This window comes from Alligator sinensis, unplaced genomic scaffold (genome assembly GCF_000455745.1).
Source record: "Alligator sinensis unplaced genomic scaffold, ASM45574v1 scaffold4_1, whole genome shotgun sequence".
NCBI lineage: Eukaryota > Metazoa > Chordata > Crocodylia > Alligatoridae > Alligator > Alligator sinensis.
The window spans coordinates 4,109,751-4,129,577 of record NW_005841887.1 but is presented as its reverse complement, the minus strand read 5'-3'; the positions used below and the strand labels follow the sequence as shown (position 1 = coordinate 4,129,577).

Here is a 19,827-nt window from a genome sequence, read left to right as displayed (position 1 = left end):
CTGGGAAGTTCATAAATGATCATGCACATCTATTCACACTGATTGAGAGGGTAGGAGAACAGGCAGTTTAATTGCAATCTGTTGAATTTAGTGTTACAGGAATGCATAGTACATGGGGGTGGGGGGGAGTGGGACAAGTAAGTAAATCAGATTGCTATTTCCCATTAGAGTCTGTACTTTATTCAAAAACAAAAGTTTGGGACCTAGACAATTTGAAAGGAAACTTAAAACACAGAGATTATTGCTCTGTTCTGACACATCCAACCTCTGCAAGGAAGAGAGACACCCCATGCATGGAAAGAAAATGAGGGGCGATATGACATCATCTGATATATTGTATTTCAACCAGATGACTTAAATCAGGGGTTTTCCACTGGGGGTATGCATACCCCTGGGGGTACTTGGGAAGGCCTCAGGGGGTATTCAGCAGTGGGCACTGCCACCATTTCCTCCACTGGCACTTCTGCCACCGGCACACTAGCCGAGCCAGGGGACTCCTTCCTTCTCGACTGGCTGCCAGGTGTGCACTGACCCCAAAAGATTGAAAACCCCTGCCTTAAACGGTCATTTTGTGCACCCATGCACAAGCAACATACAAAGCACAAGCATTTTATTTAGCTGCATTTAAATTTTACATCATCATTCATAATAAGATCTGTCACTGCTGCTGCACATTAAACAGGAAGCGCAGCATTGTTCCAAGCCTGTTAAATCTTCAGAAGCACTAATGACTCCCATCTCTTCCCTAGAGAGCAACAGATGCTTAATCACTAACACCAATGAAAGTTTTTAAGCTACAATCCTTTCATTGCTCTCCAGACCGCATGAGATTCTTCCGAGTACTAATTTCACCTGCAGCACTAAATACGCGCGCAGTGTATGTGATTGATGTGGCACGCAGCTCATCCCCCCCTTCCCTCCCCACAACCGTGCCCTCAAATTCCTAACAAGCAGGTTTCTTCTTTCAGGTTACTAAAAAGGATTTTCCTTTGTGCACAAAGAGCTGTTCTCACATACAGCTCTTCTCTCTTCCCAGCAAAGCAAATGAACTCTGGCTAAATGATGAAATGTTCATTCTGTTGAAATCAGGGGTATTCTTGACACGGATTTCTGTAAGGTCAGGATTATACCCAAAAAGCATGATAAGTTTTCAGCACAAGGAAAAGGCTTCTTCTAATACCAGGCCCCTGCAAACTTATACAAGTGCCTAAAATTCACACCCTGTGAGCAGTTTCACCAAAACCAAGTTACAAGGTGCAAATTTAGTATGTAAGTGTTTGCAGGATCTGTCCGTGTTGTAGAACACGTGTACTGCAGTGATGCTGAGAAAGCCTCTTTTTTTGCAGCAACATCTACACGTGCTACTGGTTTCATCTGCCAAGACAGGACTAATCCAGGAGTGGGCGAAATATGGCCTGTGGGCCATACCCGGTCTGCTAATTGATCCTATCTGGTTCGTTGGCCAGGAGCCTCAGAAGGGAGGGCTGTGTCCCGCACTGCTCCATTCTGCCGCAGCCGGGGCGGGGTAGGGGTGGGCCACGGTGCACTGACTCCTGTTACCCGATATTATGATGCAAACTCAGGAATTAATTCTGAGTCAGTGCTGTAAGAGTGAGAAGAGAGATTTACCCATGAAGCTGGAGAAGGCTTACCTGCTTAGCACATGGTGACTTTTTTGGGAGGGGCCTTTCAGGCTTCCCGCACAAGTGCTTATTTCTTTTTTTGCTTGATGGTTAGGGTTAAGTGGACAATAAAACATGATTTTTTTAGTCATTAATTCCATCTCCTGGGGTTATATTCCTCTTATCCAGCCAAGGTTCTTTGTAGGTAGAGACAATTTTAACCATAGTGTATTTAAAACAGACGGTCTGATTTTGATCTCTTACAGGACCATAAATCCTGTCTCTCCATTGAAGTCAATGGAGCTATACCAAGTGAGTTAGGAATCTTTCTAAGGACACAGAAGCCTACCTCTAGGTATAGAGGTTTGCAGGTCTGGCTTATAGCTAGACCATTAGAAACTAGACCATTATAACTAGACAATTAGAAAGATCCAGGTGAAACACTATTGGGCAAGGCCAATGGATAATGATTGCTCCACTCTAAGTTGCTGGTCTGAAATACAGGAAAGGCATCACCAGCCAAAATCACAGGCAGAAGGGGGTTCCTGCAGCGCTGAGAAATACTGGGAATCTAAGCAGCTCTGCACTACAGAGCTGGCACGAGCAGCCCAGGCAGAGCTAGTGCAACCTCTCGTCCCAGCGCTGACCGACACAGAACTGAAAAGATGCAAAAGGTGGCTTAAAGTAATTTGTTGTCACCCCTCCCACTGGCTCTGCCTCCAAGCACACAATCTCGTTCTTATTCTCTGCTTAGAAGAGTGGTTTCTATTGTTCTCACGAGTACCAGAGCGCCCAAGGGATGACAAGGTCGAACGGTCACAAACTCCTCCATGATCGTTTCAGGCTGGACATAAGGAAGAACTTCTTTACTGTTCAAGCCCCCAAGGTATGCAATAGCCTGCCGCCGGAGGTGGTTCAAGCACCTACTTTGAGCACCTTCAAGAGAAATGTGGATGTTTATCTTGCTGGGATCCTGTGATCCCTGCTGACTTCCTGCCCCTGGGGCAGGGGCTGGACTCGATGATCCTCCGAGGTCCCTTCCAGCCCTAGTGTCTATGAATCTACGAATCTATAAATCACAAGCCAAAACAACCTGGACAAAGCAAAGCACAGTGCACTGTGTGTGTAGCACATCTACCTGCCCCGGCTAAGAGCCAGGTCATCTCAAGAAAGGAGTGACCAGACTCTAACGGGCAATAGCACTGCCACTGCCTCTTCTTTCCAAGGGGTGTGTTTTTACCTGCTCATTTCCCCACCACCCAACCCAGTTTCCCTCTTCTCCTCTCTCCCAGAATCAAATGTCCTCTCTAGACTGTGGATCTTACATTTTGACCTGAACATAGCCAGGGTTTATTGCAGTACTGCAGTTTAGTCGCTGACGACTGTCCTCCATTGTGAGTACAGAAAACATCTGGTAAGCCAGAGAGCTGCTCTTTTTTCCCCACAAAGGTGACTGGCCAGTAGCTTAAAACAGGTCTTCCTATGGGAATCCTCTGACATCTCTTTACCCTGAAGCGACAAAATAGTTCAGCTTGAAAATGTTTCAATCCATGTAAAACTGCTTTACGAAGCAGCTATGGAATGTGCTGGTTACAAGTTTCGTGATAGGCAGAGTCCTAAGGAGTCAGGGTTTGAGAGCAACACTCTGCTGATTCAGTATTTTCTGCCACCAACTGCTTTAACAAACTTCTTAGTGGCTCTCGGTGGTGCTCAACCTTTTTAGACTCAAGGCACCCCTTAGAAAATGCCAGCTCTCAGCTTTCACTCATTCTTTTACCTTCGAAAAGTAGTAGAGCACTTCTTCTCTTCCAAAGTACACAGAATCGCCTCCACCAAAAAACCCCAGACTGCTTTGGACACCGTGGATTACTATTTGACATCTCTGGGCTTATCTTGCAAATCACGAATAGGTGATTGCACACCTAACAGTGCAAATATTGGGTGGCACCCCCTGGCACCCTTGAAAGAATCCTGCAGCACCCTGGTTGAGAACCACGGACGTATCTCCAAATCAGAGCTGCTCTTTTGCTGAAGGAAAACTATCCAACATACAGCAAGGGGAGGGCAAGGGCAGCCCTCCTCTGAGAAGCCAGAGAGGAGCATGCTGCATGTGCATTAGAGCCTGATGTTTCAGCCTGCAATGGCCTCATGCACACACATATGCAGGCACGGAGGAAAGGGGATTTAAAGACAAACAAAAGATAGAACAAGCACACACAGCACGCTTATGATTCAGAAGCCAGACTAATGATATTTTGAGGTCTGATGCACAATTTTCAATCTTGAGTTTGGAAATACTGCTACATAGATGTTATTTAGATTCCTAACTACTTCATAAATAGAGAGGGGTAAACTATATTCATCTAAAGTTAGGCAGAAGGCAGCAGTGTGGCAATTTATAGACTGGTCTATAAAAGGTGCCACACTGCCCTACCTTCTCCTTCATAAACTTAAGGACTGTATTCTGCAAAAATTGGTGGACCCCTTCAATAAGCATCGGCATAGCACACCACCAATAGCAGCACAGTCTGCCCCCTGTTATGGGTATAAAGGGACATTTTTCATCGTTCAGTGTGCGTGCAAGATCTGTAGCGAAAAAAAGAAAAAAGGGAAAACACACAAAACCCAGACACACACACACTTTTTCCTTCTATGAATCAGGCTTTTCTCTTTGCTTCTCTTTGCCATAAAGAGCCCTTTTCTTCTTAATATTTTTGCAAGAATCCTGCCAAATATTTTTGCAAGAATTCTGAACCCACACTAAATCTTATTTTTACCCCCCTTCTCCAGAAAGCTTTTTATAATAACCATGCTTCCATAGGTCAATCCTGGCTCTTTTATTTATGAAAGCCTCCCTTTTTAATTAGATATTTCAGAGGAATTGATGGCTTAGAGGAATGATAATGGGCTATGGACATGCTCCCGGCTCTAAGTGACAGGGCCCATTCCCCCACGTCAGTAATTGATGTCTGGTCCTGAAGTATCCGTTGTTCTAAATCTTTACCTTGCGATAGAGGAATGAGATGTGCTGTGTTGGCGGGGGTGGTTTAAGTTGGGTTTAAGATATTGTGATTATAATGCCACCAAAAATTGTGAAGGTTGGTCATAGAAGTAGGGCTGGAAGGGACGTTCACAGGTCACATAGTCCAATCCCATGCCAGAGGTAGGATTATTCCTATCCAAACCACATACAAATGCATAATCTAAACTCCTCATAAAACTATTGTCAAAGCTGGTGTAGAAACCAAAGCCATTTGTTAAATGACTGATTTTTTAGAGCTGAGGGGCTCCCTTTCAATATTTACAAAGGGCTACGGTTAGCATTTACAAAATGGTTTATAAAAGGACTGAGCTAAGTGGAACGTAACTACAGCACCCTCTCAAATGAAAAGAAGTACTAACGCTCCCGTTTTGAGATTCACAACACCGACAGACTGAAACCAGTAGGGTACAGTATGGCTCTGCAGCTGCCTTGCACGTCTTTAATAACAGGATCATGAGATATCTCAACTCTGTCGGCTTTTCCCACGCACAAGTTGCCAGAAGAAAAGCCCAAGTCACTACACACTCACCAGGGCGTAGGTTCAAGGAGACCTTCTGAGGCATCATCTGAGTAACGTCCGAGTGGGTCAAACTGGAGCCCTTACTGCTGAGCGAATTGTTCTTCACTATGTTAATGCTGCTCTGGGGACTCTCAATCGCTCCCGCACAGCCATTCGCAATTAGGTTTTCTATGTAGTCGCACCTTGAGGTGATGGATTTTGTGCTGCCAAAGTCCTAGAAGTTAGAGAACGAACAGGTGTCACGACAAATTTGGTGTCACAACTTATTTTTTTGACATGCAGGCGTCCACAACAAAAGTGGAAAAAGGAAAGTGGACAGGGAAAGGGGACAGCTTCACCTCAAAGGTGCCCAGGGCTGAGCTGGAGCAAACCTTTCAGATCATGGAAGAAGATAAAATCAGAAATGTCGTAACAGTGCGTGCACCGAGGAAGAAAAGCATGGGAAGGACCAGGGCTAGATAGTCCTGGAGATGTGATCTTTCTTACATGAAATGTGGGTTTGGAGGAATGAAGAGAGTGATATATACTGTAGACCGAGTCTGATATAGTCACTGATGGGAAGGATGGGAGGGAAGAACAACCCTTACATGAATAGAGGAATGAGACAGAATAGTAGAAAAGGAAAGGCTGCTCAGAGAACGAGCATCCACAGGTCTGTACAGAAAGCTGAATGTCCCAGAACAAGCACAACATTCCCAGCATCCTTCCATGAATCATACAATGCACGTGGGTGCAACATCATAGCGCAGACAAATGTAGCATAAATCAAGGGTGTCATACCTACCTGGCCTCCCAGGCTGGATCTTGGCCACACAGCTCCTCAGAGGTTGAATATGGACCCACCTTTGGTGGTGGAGCAAGTGGCAGCAGCAAAGAGTTTCATACAGCCACGACTCACCCCCTGCAGCTGAAGTGTGTCCCCAACAGGGCTCTACACCCTGGATTTTGATGGTGGGACCAAACCCCTTTTGCCCTACTAGTAAACCTGGGCCTGATTTACAAGGCTGTCATGCTGACCACCCTTCTCTACTGCAGTGAAACCTGGACTGTCTACCAACACCACATTAAGACCCTCAAGAGCTTTTACCAGTGGTGCTTGCACCGAATCCTGGGGATCAAATGGGAGGACCACCGGACCAGCGTGAGCGTCCTCCATGTAGCTGCATCCACCAGCCTTGAAGCCTTGCGCTTGAGAAACCAACTCTGATGGATGGGCCACTGCGTCCGGATGTCCCAGAACTGCCTCCCTCGCCATATTCTCTTTTCCCAACTCTCCACTGGCCAACGCTCAAAGGGTGGCCAAAGGAAACAGTACAAAGACACACTCAAGGTCGCCCTCAAGCACGGAGGCATCAATACCAATGGCTGGGAGGAGCAAGCTGCTGACCATTCGGTGTGGCGCCACCTGGTCCACCAAGGCACGCACCACTTTGAGGTCCAAAGACTTGCTACTGAGGTGGAACAGCGGTGGCGGAGGAAGGAGAAAGAGACCAACCCAGGGCTGCGAATCCCACCCCATGCGCAACAACATGCCCCCATTGCCGAAGAGCGTGTGCATCCAGAGTTGGACTCCTCAGTCACCTGAGGGCCCATCAACCCTGATGGACATCATCCTTGACTTTGAGGGACTGCCAACGACTCCTGAATTCCTGGCCCCTCCCAAAGCCCCACAGGCTGACCTACAGGCCATGTCTTTAACAGCCCCAGTATAGACCAGTTGACCATGGAAGGCTGGATGGAAAGCTTCAAGGGTGGCAATTCAATAACATTTTGTAAAAGAAGAAAAAAAAGGGGTCATTAAGTTTAAAAAAAAAAAAAAAGGACCAAAGGATGAAGTATAACATGAACAGTCAGTGGGGTGGGGAACAAAACAGCCCTGGTCATACCCAGTTCACTCTTCCTTCCAGTATCCACTCTCTGCCACTGTGACACATGCCTATTTGCCACTTTAAGGGATCGTGGCCCAGTGCCCACCAAGTAAAAATAAAAGCCTCCCTCAGTAAGGGAGGCCCCCGGGAAAGCGGCAGCTGATTTCTGGAGACAAATGATAACAAAACTGGGATGGGAACTGTGGGGAGAGGGTCAAAGGTTCAGAACCGGTGCACCGAGGGGGGACGCCAAGCAGTGCCCGCCAGCCCTCAAATGAGTCCAATGAGGCAGCGGACACTACCCAGTGAAACTACAGCATACTGGGCAAGGTGGACCTATGGTCTGACCCAGTCAATGGCAAGTCTCAAGTTCTTAGGGCTAGGAAGGAGAGGGAACGATGGAAAGCAGATGTATGTTTTGTGTACATGGGAACGATGGAAAGGGGACGTATGTATTCTGGGAATGGCATGTTTTAAAAGAAAAGGGAATGAATGAGATGCGGTTGTTAATCTAGATAAATCGATTCAACATTCATCATGCCCTCCCGCCGGGCTAATGATTAATATCATTTCCCATTGTAGGTATGAGCATGCATTCAGGGGTGTTGGCTACAGCTCAGGATTGTCATGTGTTGTGCCAGAGGAAGATCTACAACCACAGGGAGCCTCCTTTCTACTGCATGGAGATAACCCTCACCCCCAGTGCCAGATAAGATTAATCCAAGATACACAACACAGCACTGTAGGAAGCAATGGCTTTGTTCCAGCCAGCCACAGAAAGGGGGAAGCATTTTTCCAGAGAGCTGGGAGAAGTGTGGGGTTTTCAAAGGATCTGAAGGGAGTTACCCAAACCTTACTGAATTTTCATGTATTTAATTCCTCCGTTTTTAGCATATAGCACCAAGATGCCCGTCTAATGATAATCCCATGGAACAACCCCACAACAATACAAAGAGAGACTGTCCCTATATACAACCCGGCTGACCCTCCACTCATTCACTCAACAGATGGGGGTGGGAAGAGAGAAACAATTACCCAGGTCAAGCCAATGAGCTTCTTTCTACACAGTATCTTTCACCAGATCTCGAGCCATTTGATAAGGAAGTCACCCCCACCATAGCCTGGCATCGCTCTGCTTTACGGACAGAAAACCAGAGGCACAGAGGGGTCAGGGGCTTGCCCGTGATTATGGCAGTGGCAAAGCCAAACATAAAGTCTCTTGACACCCAACTCTTCTCCTCAGCCACCAAACTGCTTCTTCCTTAGTACTGAAATCAGGACTTACTCACAACCTGGTAAAACATGAGGGCAAGACTGCACTCCCAAGATGTGCACGGAGACGCTCCACTCTCCTCTTCCAATGCAGGGCTAGCGTTATTTGAAAAATGCTCCATTTACATTCCCTATCCCAAAGACAACGTCTTGCCAAGAGATGGTGCATCACACCAATGACCGTGGCCTTCCTGGAATGGTTCAGTAAACACATGGACTTCCAAACAGAAGGCCTAAGACTATGCCAATTCTTTCTACTGTAAAACAAAAAAAATACTGTTTGCCTACAAACAGCGGGTAAAGGAACAGCTTCAAAAAAGTTCAGCTGGGATCTGTTTATTTGTTGTAAGGGTCAGGTCCGACTCCACAGAAGTCAGTGGAAAGATTCCCACTGGTTTCAGTAGTGGTTAGAGAGCACCTCATCCCTCCAAACAGGACGAGAAACATATTGTACAGAACGGGAAAGGCAGTAGGCATGCAAAGAGAGAAAAGCTCTGTGGACTAGAGCCCCCACCTGGAAGTCAGGAGACCAGGGGCCTGATTCTGGACCCCACTAACACTGGCTTTCCACTAGTATGTCACACCAGGGGCTGCAGTAGTGCAGCTCCTGTCGTACACTTGCTGAGCAGAGATCATCCAGGCATGATGGCTCTTTTTCCCCCCTGGTTTGCCAGTTTGTGATCACAACCTCCTGTGCCTTCTGGAATAATGGAAATATTCTTATTACAGCAGAGCCGAGACTAACCAAAACTGGAGGCGCGCTGCATTAGGCACTGCACTAACATGGAGTAGCAGAAGCCCTGCCTCTAAGAGCCTACAACATCAGCAATCACATAGCGCAGACCTTAATCCACCTGGAGATCTCTTACCCAGGTAAGTAGCCTTACAGAAACCAGCAGGGTTTTGTGGAGTTAGCCAATTCATCAGGGGGAATAAGGGCTCCCTAGCATAATCTATAAGGTTAAAAATGCATATTGGCCTGTTTGCTCTTTCAGACAGGGATGGTCTTACTGTCCTGTGCTTATACAGGACCTAGCTTAATGGTGTCTGTGTGTCACGCTGCTAGGCCCTACCGCAACAATCATCTGAAACCCCCTCACGAGAAGGCACTGCTGAAGGGTTACACCCTCAGACAGGTTCAGCTGAATTAACTCGGTAGCTTTACTTCCATTAGTTGCATACTACCACATTAGAAAAGAGCAAGAACAGCGGACTAAACTAATCACACAAGAGCTATGAAGAAGTACCTGCTGCATCCCCATGCATAGTCCTATAATTAGGACAGGGCCATAGTGAATCCTGAAAGCCCAGCCACCTGCATGGGCTTGTGTACCTTTATATGCCATGGTCTAATACTCGGCAAATGTTCTGTAGAGAATCCCCAAACCGGGTAGATACTTGGAGTCAATCGCTAAACTGGATCTCCTACTCAGCATCTCCAAGACCAGCTCCAAAGCCCGCAGATGTTAACAGAAAGGCTGCCATCAACTGCAGTGAGCGCTGGGTTCAGAATTGATTATTTTGGAAAGGGGGAATTAACTTTAGTCCTACAAGGGCAGGCGGTACAGGGAAGAGGAGAAAACAATCTTTTTATAGGCAGCATACAGTTACAATGTGAAAAATGTTGCTACACATGACATTGCTTACCCTATTGGCGAACTTCTCAGCAGGGTTTATTTAAATGAGACGGTGGACACAGGAAGGAAGACGCAGTAACACAAGAGTGAATGCATTTGTACTTGTGAACAGTGGAAGACCACTCACTGATCATGTGCTTGGATGGCCTGATTTCGCCTCTCCTATCAGCACAGGCCATGCACCCCAACGGGCCCAGGAATGGAGACCAAGAACAGGGTCACCAACAGGGAGACCTGGATGTTGCCACTACAGCGACCACCCCCTGATGTGACTGAATGAGAAAAGGCATAGGGACCAGCATAAACCAAAAAGTGGGCTGATCTGGGCAAGCAGTACAGCAAGGCAATGCCAATTCATCAGCTTCTATTGGGATGCATTTCTTGATGCTCTTCTGTCTAGAAGTGACCACAGAGAGACCATCCCTGAAAGCCTGTTTGCTTTTCCTTATTCTGAGAGATGAACTCTCCCAGGAGCTGCTGCATCCCCATGCACAGTCCTATAATTAAGACAGGTCATAGTGAATCCTGCAAACACAAAAGGCAATGTTACTTATTAGAAAGGGGTAGCTGGTCTGAAGTCAGGCAGAAAGCAGGGCTGGTGACACCTTATATAGACCTACTCATCTAGAAATGCGTGAGCTTTCATAAGCAACAGACTACTTCCAAGTCAACTGGCAAGACTTAGCTTAGTCCCTGTATACTCCCCACCCCCATACACACACCTCTAGCATTAATAGCTGTCACTTCATTTACCATCTGTGGCTCATCCACCCTTTTATTAAATATATGCATTGTCTAATTGTTTTATTTTGCCCAAGATAGGACCATCTGAATTTCCTGACTGGACCAGACCCTGATCTAACTCTAGTTCAAGCTCTTCAGGGTCTGATATTGGATAGAAGAGGAAGACAGCACCCAGAAGTTGAAATGCAGATGCTGTGTGACATGACATAACTGACACATTGTGGGACTGAAGGAGTGTAGCAAAGAGAAACAACTCAGAGGAGGGTGCTGGAAGATGACTATAAAGGGAATCCTCCATACTTTCATACTCCATCTCCAGGACCCTCGCTACATAAGTTACACCAATTCAATTGATAAGGAATTTGCACCCCACTTTGGCATTTGGTCCCCCACTGGTGCAGAGCAGGGTGCAGAATTGTGGGAGGGCTCAGGAAAGCCAAAGCAGCAGATCAAACAAGTCTGCTAAACACACCCCAATTGACACAATGCAAGTTAATGCTATCACAGCAGCAATGAGTAACCATTGGCAAACATCCATTCACAGTCACGTCTGACACAAGTTAAACCTGTCAGAGAGTTCCCCGGACCGTGCAGGAGCCACAGATGAAAGGAAAGGTGTGCAAGGGCTTTAGTTCTCGGAGATAAGGCTCTGGATAACTGAGGGAGGCATCCAGGGCCTCCAAGCTCCCTGCCCCAACACTACTAGTAGACATGTGCAATGAAGCAGATTGCTGCTTAGCAGCTGGAATACAAAAATCAACAGATTTTGGCATCCCCACCCAAGGGTGTTTGCTGCACGCTGGTCTCTGGACCCTGCACAACACTGAACGGTATTTTTCTTGCACTTTCCTGTCCTTTTTGTAGGTCTCCTTCGCCAAAGAAAACACAACACATGGGGAAGTCTGATGCTAGACAGAGACTTAAAAACCCAAGCTGGCATGCAGCTATTTCATTTATTTATTACACCATGAAGTCTCCAGCATGGGCACACAACATGTAGCCCACAGGCCACACACACACTGCCAGGGTAATAGCAATGGCCCAGTGACTGGGAAAAGGCGCCTACCCAGTCCTCCGCTGACAAACTTGACTCGTGAGTGGTCCCCAATAGCTCCCGAGTTGCACACCCGTTTCGCAGCATCTCAGCAGCTCCGTGTAATGCTTCAAGCAGCCTATCACACCATTTATGTGAAATAAAATAAATAAATAGAGAGTAAAGTCATTCAATTCTCTCCATCCTACATTGGTAGCACACCCTGGGCACCACACACTCACGAAGGGCAGGCCTAGGTTGCTTTCGCTGGACCCAGGGTCTACCCCTACATCACATGCCTCATCTACTCGCTGTCTTTGGAAGGCACCAGCAGGTAAGCCCAGCGGGTGGCTTGGATTCCCAGATCCAAATAATCCAAATACCTCCCCCAGTGCCGCTGCCAGGCTTTCCTAAGACTCATCACAGCTGGCCATGGGGCACACGCCAGACTTTGTCTTAATGCCGGTCTCTGGGGCACCCAGCGGAAGACAGTGTGTGATATTTAGTTTGCAAGTGTAGACTAGGGGCCCAAGGGGAGGCCATGTAGACAATACCCTAAGGATCTTCAAGGGCAGAGACAGGCTCCCAAACACACATGAAGTGGAAAGAAAGTGGGGAAAGAGAAAAAAAAAAAGCCTATTACACAGGTGTGATCATTTAAGAGCAGTAGAAAACACACACACACTCACACAAATCTAAAAGAACTGACTCACGCCAAACCCTGAAAACTGAGATGGGACCAAGCATCAAGGTCTGAGCCTGGATTTCTACCAGAAACATCAAAACATTCAAAGCAGCAGCAGGCGTGCAAGAACATGCATGTAACCTCCTAACTAGGTCACCTGCCTGCCTAACGTATAAAAAAGCCAAATAAATAGCCCTGGGATCAGCGAACAAACAGCGTGCTATTGTGTTCTAGAGAAAAACCGATCAGTCCAGAAGGTGTGCACCTGGTATATTAATTCTTATTGAGGGCAGTGTCTACAGTATGCTTTATGCCTTTCAAATAATCCCCTATACCAAGGACAGACCGTAAACGGAGATTAGTTAAGGGAGGGGGAGGAGAGGGAAAAAAGAAAAGGATCAACAGTAGGAAAATTATACAGGAGCCAGCTCGATTCATTGTAAGCAGCACAAACTGTTCAGTTTATACAATAACCAGATCACAAGGGGCGTTTCTACATGTACTCTGGGAGTCGGGGGTGGCACTTTAATCAGAGTGGCTCTGAGAGCTGCTCTAATTACAGCGCCTGGAGCACTATGTGTATCAGCGTCCCTGCACTGAAAAATGGCAGCGAGGCCGCTTTCACTGACGCTTTAGTTAAAAGTGCCCCCACCACCATTTCTCAGCATGCGGACACTGCTGCATGTGATGCTGGAGTCTGCTGGAGCGCCGAAATTATCAAGCTCCAGCCGACTTGATTCATCGAATCTCCTCCAATGCGCTGTAATTACAGTGCGTTGGAGCAGCCTCGCTGCTCATGTATAGGCGCCCCAAGAAGCCTGAGAAGGAAACTATCTAAGAGTGCATCAAATCCTTGCTGACTTGTGCGTTCGCCAACATGTCTTTATTAGGTCCAATTTTAGACTAATTCAGCCTAAAATGTTCCCTTTCAAAGTTTCATTGTTTAACATTTCTCTAGTAACATCTTAGTCCTCCCAAGTCAGCCTTCAGGCATAAATACCAGAGATCAAAAGATGTATGGTCTCATCAAAACCTGTTGGAATACATATTATATTGCATTTTTTGCACTCGCCCCATCCACACTAAGTCTGACAGAGATTGAAATTGCAATGGCAGCTCCAAGGATGGAATAAAAGCTACTTTTAGAGTGATCGACCTTCACCGGACAGCCCACCGAGTTCGCAGGAACCCAGGGGACCAACTGATACCGAACAGTTACTACAGACAAGCCCTCTACTGTCATTACAGTCTGATGGGAAGAAAGATGGTAGAGTTTGGTGGTGATCTCAGAAAATGAATAGGGAAGACCAATACATAATTTCTTTAGGCACAAAGATTATACACAGCAGGTAGAAAAGGTGGTAGCGTATCCTACTCAGATCTGTGTCCCAGGAGTCTCCACTGAAAACACCTCCTTTGGAGCATGCCTCCTCTAACAACATTAGCAAGATTTCGGTATGAAAAAAAATATATATGTCCCAAACAGAAACATTCATTGAACACAACTTATTGCTAGAGGACTGTCAGACAAGCACTAAACCAAAGCTGTTTTTTGCCCCTAAACTCGCAGACCTCCAAAGTCTTGAATCTGCCACTCAAATAAAAGGCCACGGTGCCAATGATTTTGTGCAATTATTCAAAGTCTGTGATCACTGACATCTTACCGCCTAGCTCCTTGTTCCCCACTCCCCCTCCACCAGTGGAAAAAAACTAGTGAAGCCCAGATACAGAAAGTTCGTGACAAAAGTCTGGACGCCCCACCAAGAGCCTGACCGGCATTTACAGGACTTGGCGACTACTGCAAAGGAATTAAAAGCAGACGTTTGCTTCTCTGTAATCAAGGCAACAGAACTGCAGCCAGCAGAGCTGTTCTGCTCAAATGGGTCGATCAACTCGTGTTGCATAATAACCCAGGCTTTAAATCCAAGCACAAACAGCTGTGAATTACCAGCTACACCCAGTAGACTTCAGCCCCAGCTTGCTGCCAAAGGTCAAGCAGCCCCGGAGGTGACAACACCTGCTACATGGATCCAGTCCCTTCCTCTCTGGGGAAGGTCAGGGAAAAGCAGCAACATTCACTTGTAAGGGAAATGATCAGTGCCGCCTTCAGAGAGGCTTTCTCAGCCTGATGAAGAGGGTTTGTGGCTGAAAGCTTGCAAAGAAGAATTGTTTCCAACTATTTGAATTGGTCTAATAAAAGATATCAGATTTACCCAATGAACCTTGCCTGCCTTCAGAGATGTACACCTACCAAAGTGCCCAAAAGATACAGCAGCTGTCAGAGACATCATCAGACCCTAATGGACCCTGGATGGAAAGGGAAAATGCCTTTAAAGAATGACCCAGGTCCCTGTTCCCACTGCAAGTGCATGGTTCCCATTGATCATAGGAGTACAAAACCTCGGGGTCCTCTTGACTCTCCATCCAGGGAGCATTAATGCATGAAGCCAACACCTTTCACCTCCTGCTTGCAAGGAAACTTCAGCCCCTTCTTCCCACGTAAGGGCCTGGCCATGCCAATCCAGGCATCTGTCATCTTGCCCCTGGATCACTTTAGTGTCTGTACAGAAGATGCTGCAATGCTCGACTTCCAGACACCGAGGACCTCCAGGGTGGACTCCAGAACCCAGCACTGTGTATCCCAGGCTCCCTATACAGTGCACAGGGAAAGAGTCAGCCCCTCAAAAGAGCGATCCCAAAAACTATCTGTCCTGGGCAGGGGCAATTTAGGGACAGATGACAGGGAACAACAACCCTGGTCCCAGAATTATTTCTGATCTATAATTCAGTGACTGTGTAATGTAAAATCCATAAAACAGACTTGAACAGAAACCTGAACCCAGGTTGCCCAGTTCCTCTCGAGCCAGGTGCTTAGACACTACAGTGAGAGGCAGCAATATAAAACGTTAAAATTGTTCGCCACTGAGAGTCCTGTATCTATGGGAAATCGCTGTTCAGAGACCTACAAGTTCTTTAAACATCTTTTCCCTCCCTCATGATCAAAAGGAGGAGCGATCCAAAAACAACTAATCAGACTTAAAAAGGGTCACTTGTTCCAGCTTGTTGCAGGAGAAGTGGTTATGGCACATTCAATCGTGGAAATCCAAGCCGACAGCTCTGTACCTGCAGGGAAAGTTCAGCAGCTGCCAGCTGCACAGTAGATCTTAGGTGCTATCCTTTAAGGTATTTCTACTTTAAAGAGAGACTAGCAAACAGTATCCATGGATTCCACGATAATTCCCCGTTTTGACTGTGCTCCATTTACAAGCAAGCCTATATTTTTCAGTACTGGGGGATCCATCAGGATAGTAGCACATGAACAAATATTGCAGGGCCTGTCAAAGGTTTAAGTCGTCAGTGACCTGCAAAGATGACTGGTGAAATCTGTCCCCAAATCCTTCAGGACAGTGCAAGGTAAGCATAAAACACAGACTAGCATACTAACTGGGTTTTACTCCCAAGCAACGTGAGATTTGTAAAAGCCACTCCTATCTACAATATTCTAGGGCTAGGAACGACTCCCTGAACTGTTTACAATCCAAGGCCTCCATATTTTATGCTGCCAGAAAATGCATGTTCTAAACAAATGCTGAATGCTCGGGTTGCAGACACCTATTAGTGAGAAGACAAAAGTAAAACTGACTATAAAATCCAGATTTGGTAGGTGTAGCTGATGAGACTATGGGATTGTCACTGTTTGAGTTTAATAGAAATGGAGGAGAGGAAAAAAAGACAAAACAGGAAGAAGTGAAGTAGAAGCCCAATGTACGTAGAAGTGTTTGGGGTACTGATTCTGAAAATCTAGGGTGATGTTTATAATGCAGAGAAGGAAATTTGTCTTTGAAAAAGAATTACACGGACACCCAGCTTGCCAATTTACAATACCACCAGTTTGCTATACCCCATCAGAATAAGAGACAGCGCATTACAGGCAGGTTTCTTTTTTTTAATTTCATGCTAAAATACATGGTGCGCTGGATACTAAAGCTGAACCAAAAGACACCAATTGCTATTGTAACAGTTTTTAACATATCATTTCTGCAGACAGAGTTTGAAACAGATAGTTAAATAAGTACTCCAGCCTGGTAGCAGACAAGTACTTTTCTGTGTGCCCCCTCCTCCGATTCCATTTAAGAGCTATTAAAAAAGCCTTGCTTGCTATGTAACAGTCACGCAGCTCATACTAAAAGCCAATCTACAATTAGCAGCCGCAGCGACCACCAGACAAACATTTGCATTGGCAGAGTTGTATCGAAATGGCCTTTTGCTGCCAACAAAGGGGGGTTGGGGGGAACACACACACACACACACACACACACACACACACACACACACACACACACCCCCTACTTGGTTACCCCCACTTAATAGACAGCATTCCTGTATTCTCATATCACCGCCACAGATGACTTGGCTTAAAGAAGACTTCCTTACAGCTGTATACAAGATGTCTCAAAAGCAGAGGCTATTGCTGCTCTCCTGCTCCTTCCACACATTATTCAACCTCTCGAAAAGCTGTGAAAACTAGTACAACTCTAGGTAACGCGGCATTAGCAGTGTTAACAGGTTTCCTTGGAAAAGCTGCAGCTGCGCCGATGAATACATGAAAGCTAACAAAGTGCCTCAGCACTAAAGCAGCTCTGGCAGGCTGAAAAGCAGAGCCCACGCGGAAGAAAGAACTGCATAAAATGTCCTAGCCTAGAAAGAAAAGTGGCAGTGGAGAAGTGGGATGTGAACGGGAAGCTGAGACAACCGGAGAGTTTCATTCCCGGCCAGCCGAATCAGTGACCACACAAGCAGGGGAGCCTCTTCGGGCGCAGATCGAGGGGCTGGCAATATGATGGCCTTGTTAAATCCCCGCAGCTTTTTGTTCTTTGCACAATGGCTCGTGCTCAGGTCCTTAGGCAGGCTCGTAAAAGGGTTATTAATAGAACTCCTTTGGCATTTTTTTCATTACAGGATCAGCTCGCTTGTTATATGAAAGGGAGGGACACAAAAAACAACAATGCTCAGAGCCCGGCCAGCACACACGGTGCATGGCAACAAGGACGCCCTGTATGCCGATTCAAAGTGAGCTGGAAGCACATATAACAGCTGCCTTGCTGATGCTAGCATTTTAACCCGCTTTGCACCGATCTGAGCGGCCACACAAGGTGCAGGGGAAGGGTAAGCAGGCTCCCAAGGTCTCTCTTAAACTCCCAAGGTCTCTCTCAAAGTTGCATGCCTCTCTTTCCTTGAAGTGACAGATTTGCTCCCCTGACTCCTAACACAGTGAGGAGAAGGGAACAAACTCCAGGACACCTGGTTTCTTCAGTCTCATCCACACTGCATCAGGGACCCGTGACCTCCCCTGTCCCAAGGAGGCTGCAAGGCTAAGGACTCCCTCGCTGGCCAGCACGCCCAGAAAGCCTGCTGGACCTATACTGGATTGCAAATAGATTGCCAGGTCAGCATCTAGAGGTGGGATCATACAGACTAATGCCTAATTCATGAGAGAGTAAAACACACTTAATATTACTGGGCTAAGCAACATGCCTGTGCTTGGAAAAGGGAACTTGTCCATAAATCCTTACGCAGCAGAAAACTAAACAGCAGCAGCTCCTCAGACCCTGCATGACATACGTCTTTCTAGGCAAAGTTACCATAGGATTTTTTTTTTCCACCACAGCATATTTCCTCTGCAGCCCAGGGCTCAGACTCATAACTCACCAACTACATCTAAACACAGGGCCCAGGCTTGCCACGAAGCGAGCGCTCTGTGCACACACCGCAAGCTCTTGGGCTCTTTTGTCTCCCTGTAAGCACCATGCACAATGGAGAATACCGGGTACCTAATAATTAAAGGATATTGTCTGATTAGATAGCAGACATGCTGTAAATGCCCCCACCGTGCAGCGAGACGTTCTTCTGGGCCGCCCTCCCAGGTAAATGTGCCTGTACAAGAGACACGTAAGGGAGGGAATCGTGACTCTGTCACGGCTCTCTCCCCAACCCTACCTATACTTCAGGGGAGGAAACAGGCTACTCTCAGCCAACACCTGCCACAGGTTACCTCCTCCTCCAGACTGGCCCAGCTGTCCTTTCCTACACCTTCCTCCCAGAGTTGGGAAGGAAGGCAGCAACCCGGACAAGCCTTCTCTTCTCCCTACGCCCTCAGCCATCCCACCGCGGAGCACACAGTTCAAAGTAAAGGGGGTTTGTCAGACAAAGATTTGAGTCTGACACTAGATTGCCCAAACAGAGACCCTAATCCATAAGTAGTCTGCAATTCTCCTGCATCCGAACACTAAAGAAATAATCCGATCCTTTTCATCCACACAAGAGGTCTGCAGGATGCCTGACCTTTCAGGCAGTGTCATTCTGCGAACATTATAAAAGAAAAAAAAATGACCAAAAATGTCCAAAATGACCAATGACAAAAAGATGACACCTTTTTTCCAGCCTGTATTGGAACGGCAGCCAGCCCAGAAAACATTACAAAGGCCAGGGCGTGGCGTCATTAGAAGTCCAGAAAGCCCCATTAACGATGTGAGCATGGCAGAAGTGCTCAGCAACAGGCATTTACTTTTCCACCGTCATGCAACTTTCAGCAGCAAGCAGACGTTTGAAAATATGAAGCCCCACGTATGGGATTCATTTAAAAAAACAAAAAAGAAACCTGCTGATTCAGGTTGGCCATTGCACTGAGCAAGCTCCAGAGGGCAAGTGTATTTAGGATGCAGAGAAAGGAATAAGCAGACCTACTTCTTAGCTTGCCAAGAAATGTATAGATCACACGTGTGTCACCATAAAGTCTGCCAGGGATGGAAGAGCTCCCCCTCCCTATATCAGCCTTTCACTGCGGAGGGATGGTGTTGGGAAAGGACAAGAGAGAGAAGAGGAACTAAGAACCTGCCTTTTTCTTGCATTAAGCAGTTTATACTGAGTCACAGGAAAAGCAGAACAAGGCAGAGTACCTACCTCTTTGGAGCACCACGCACATTTGGGATGAATGAGCAGACAATCTTCACAAGAGGTAGCACTTCCATTCGTGCAAATATTGAGACCTTCAACAACAAAGAAGAAAAAACCAGGGTCATCTAACGGATTGAAAGCCATCACAGGGAGCTTCTTGCAACACACGGCATGCTCGACTTAGCGTAAACCCAAATGTTTTCAAGGGGAAAGCATCTTCCCAAAGTTCAAACCAGGGAAGGCCATGAAAAAAAGTCTACCTTCTAAAAGCCAATAATAAGCTGGTGCTTTAATTATGGAAGCAATTAGTTCACATGGCCCTTGCTGCTGATTTCAGAAAGTGCTGCGAACCTCTGAAAATTCAAGGAAAAATTAGATGGCACTGCTCCAAAAAGATCAGTGAATTCTGGTAGAGCAAGTAGCTGATTATTCTAATAAAGTATTCCCAA

General features: G+C 46.6%; 1 protein-coding gene across 1 annotated transcript in view; it reads right to left on the bottom strand.

Annotated features, from left to right (window-relative positions):
* ITGB5 (integrin subunit beta 5) overlaps window positions 1–19,465 on the bottom strand; it is a 104,922-nt gene extending 85,457 nt beyond the window's left edge. Inside the window, exons 1-2 of the mRNA XM_006017914.3 lie at window positions 19,385–19,465; window positions 5,195–5,399 (exon numbers count right to left, since the gene is read on the bottom strand). Coding sequence (XP_006017976.1) covers window positions 5,195–5,231 — 37 coding nt within the window. The 5' untranslated portion in view covers window positions 5,232–5,399; window positions 19,385–19,465. The remainder of the gene's footprint in view (window positions 1–5,194; window positions 5,400–19,384) is intronic.
* Window positions 19,466–19,827: the final 362 nt, after the last annotated feature.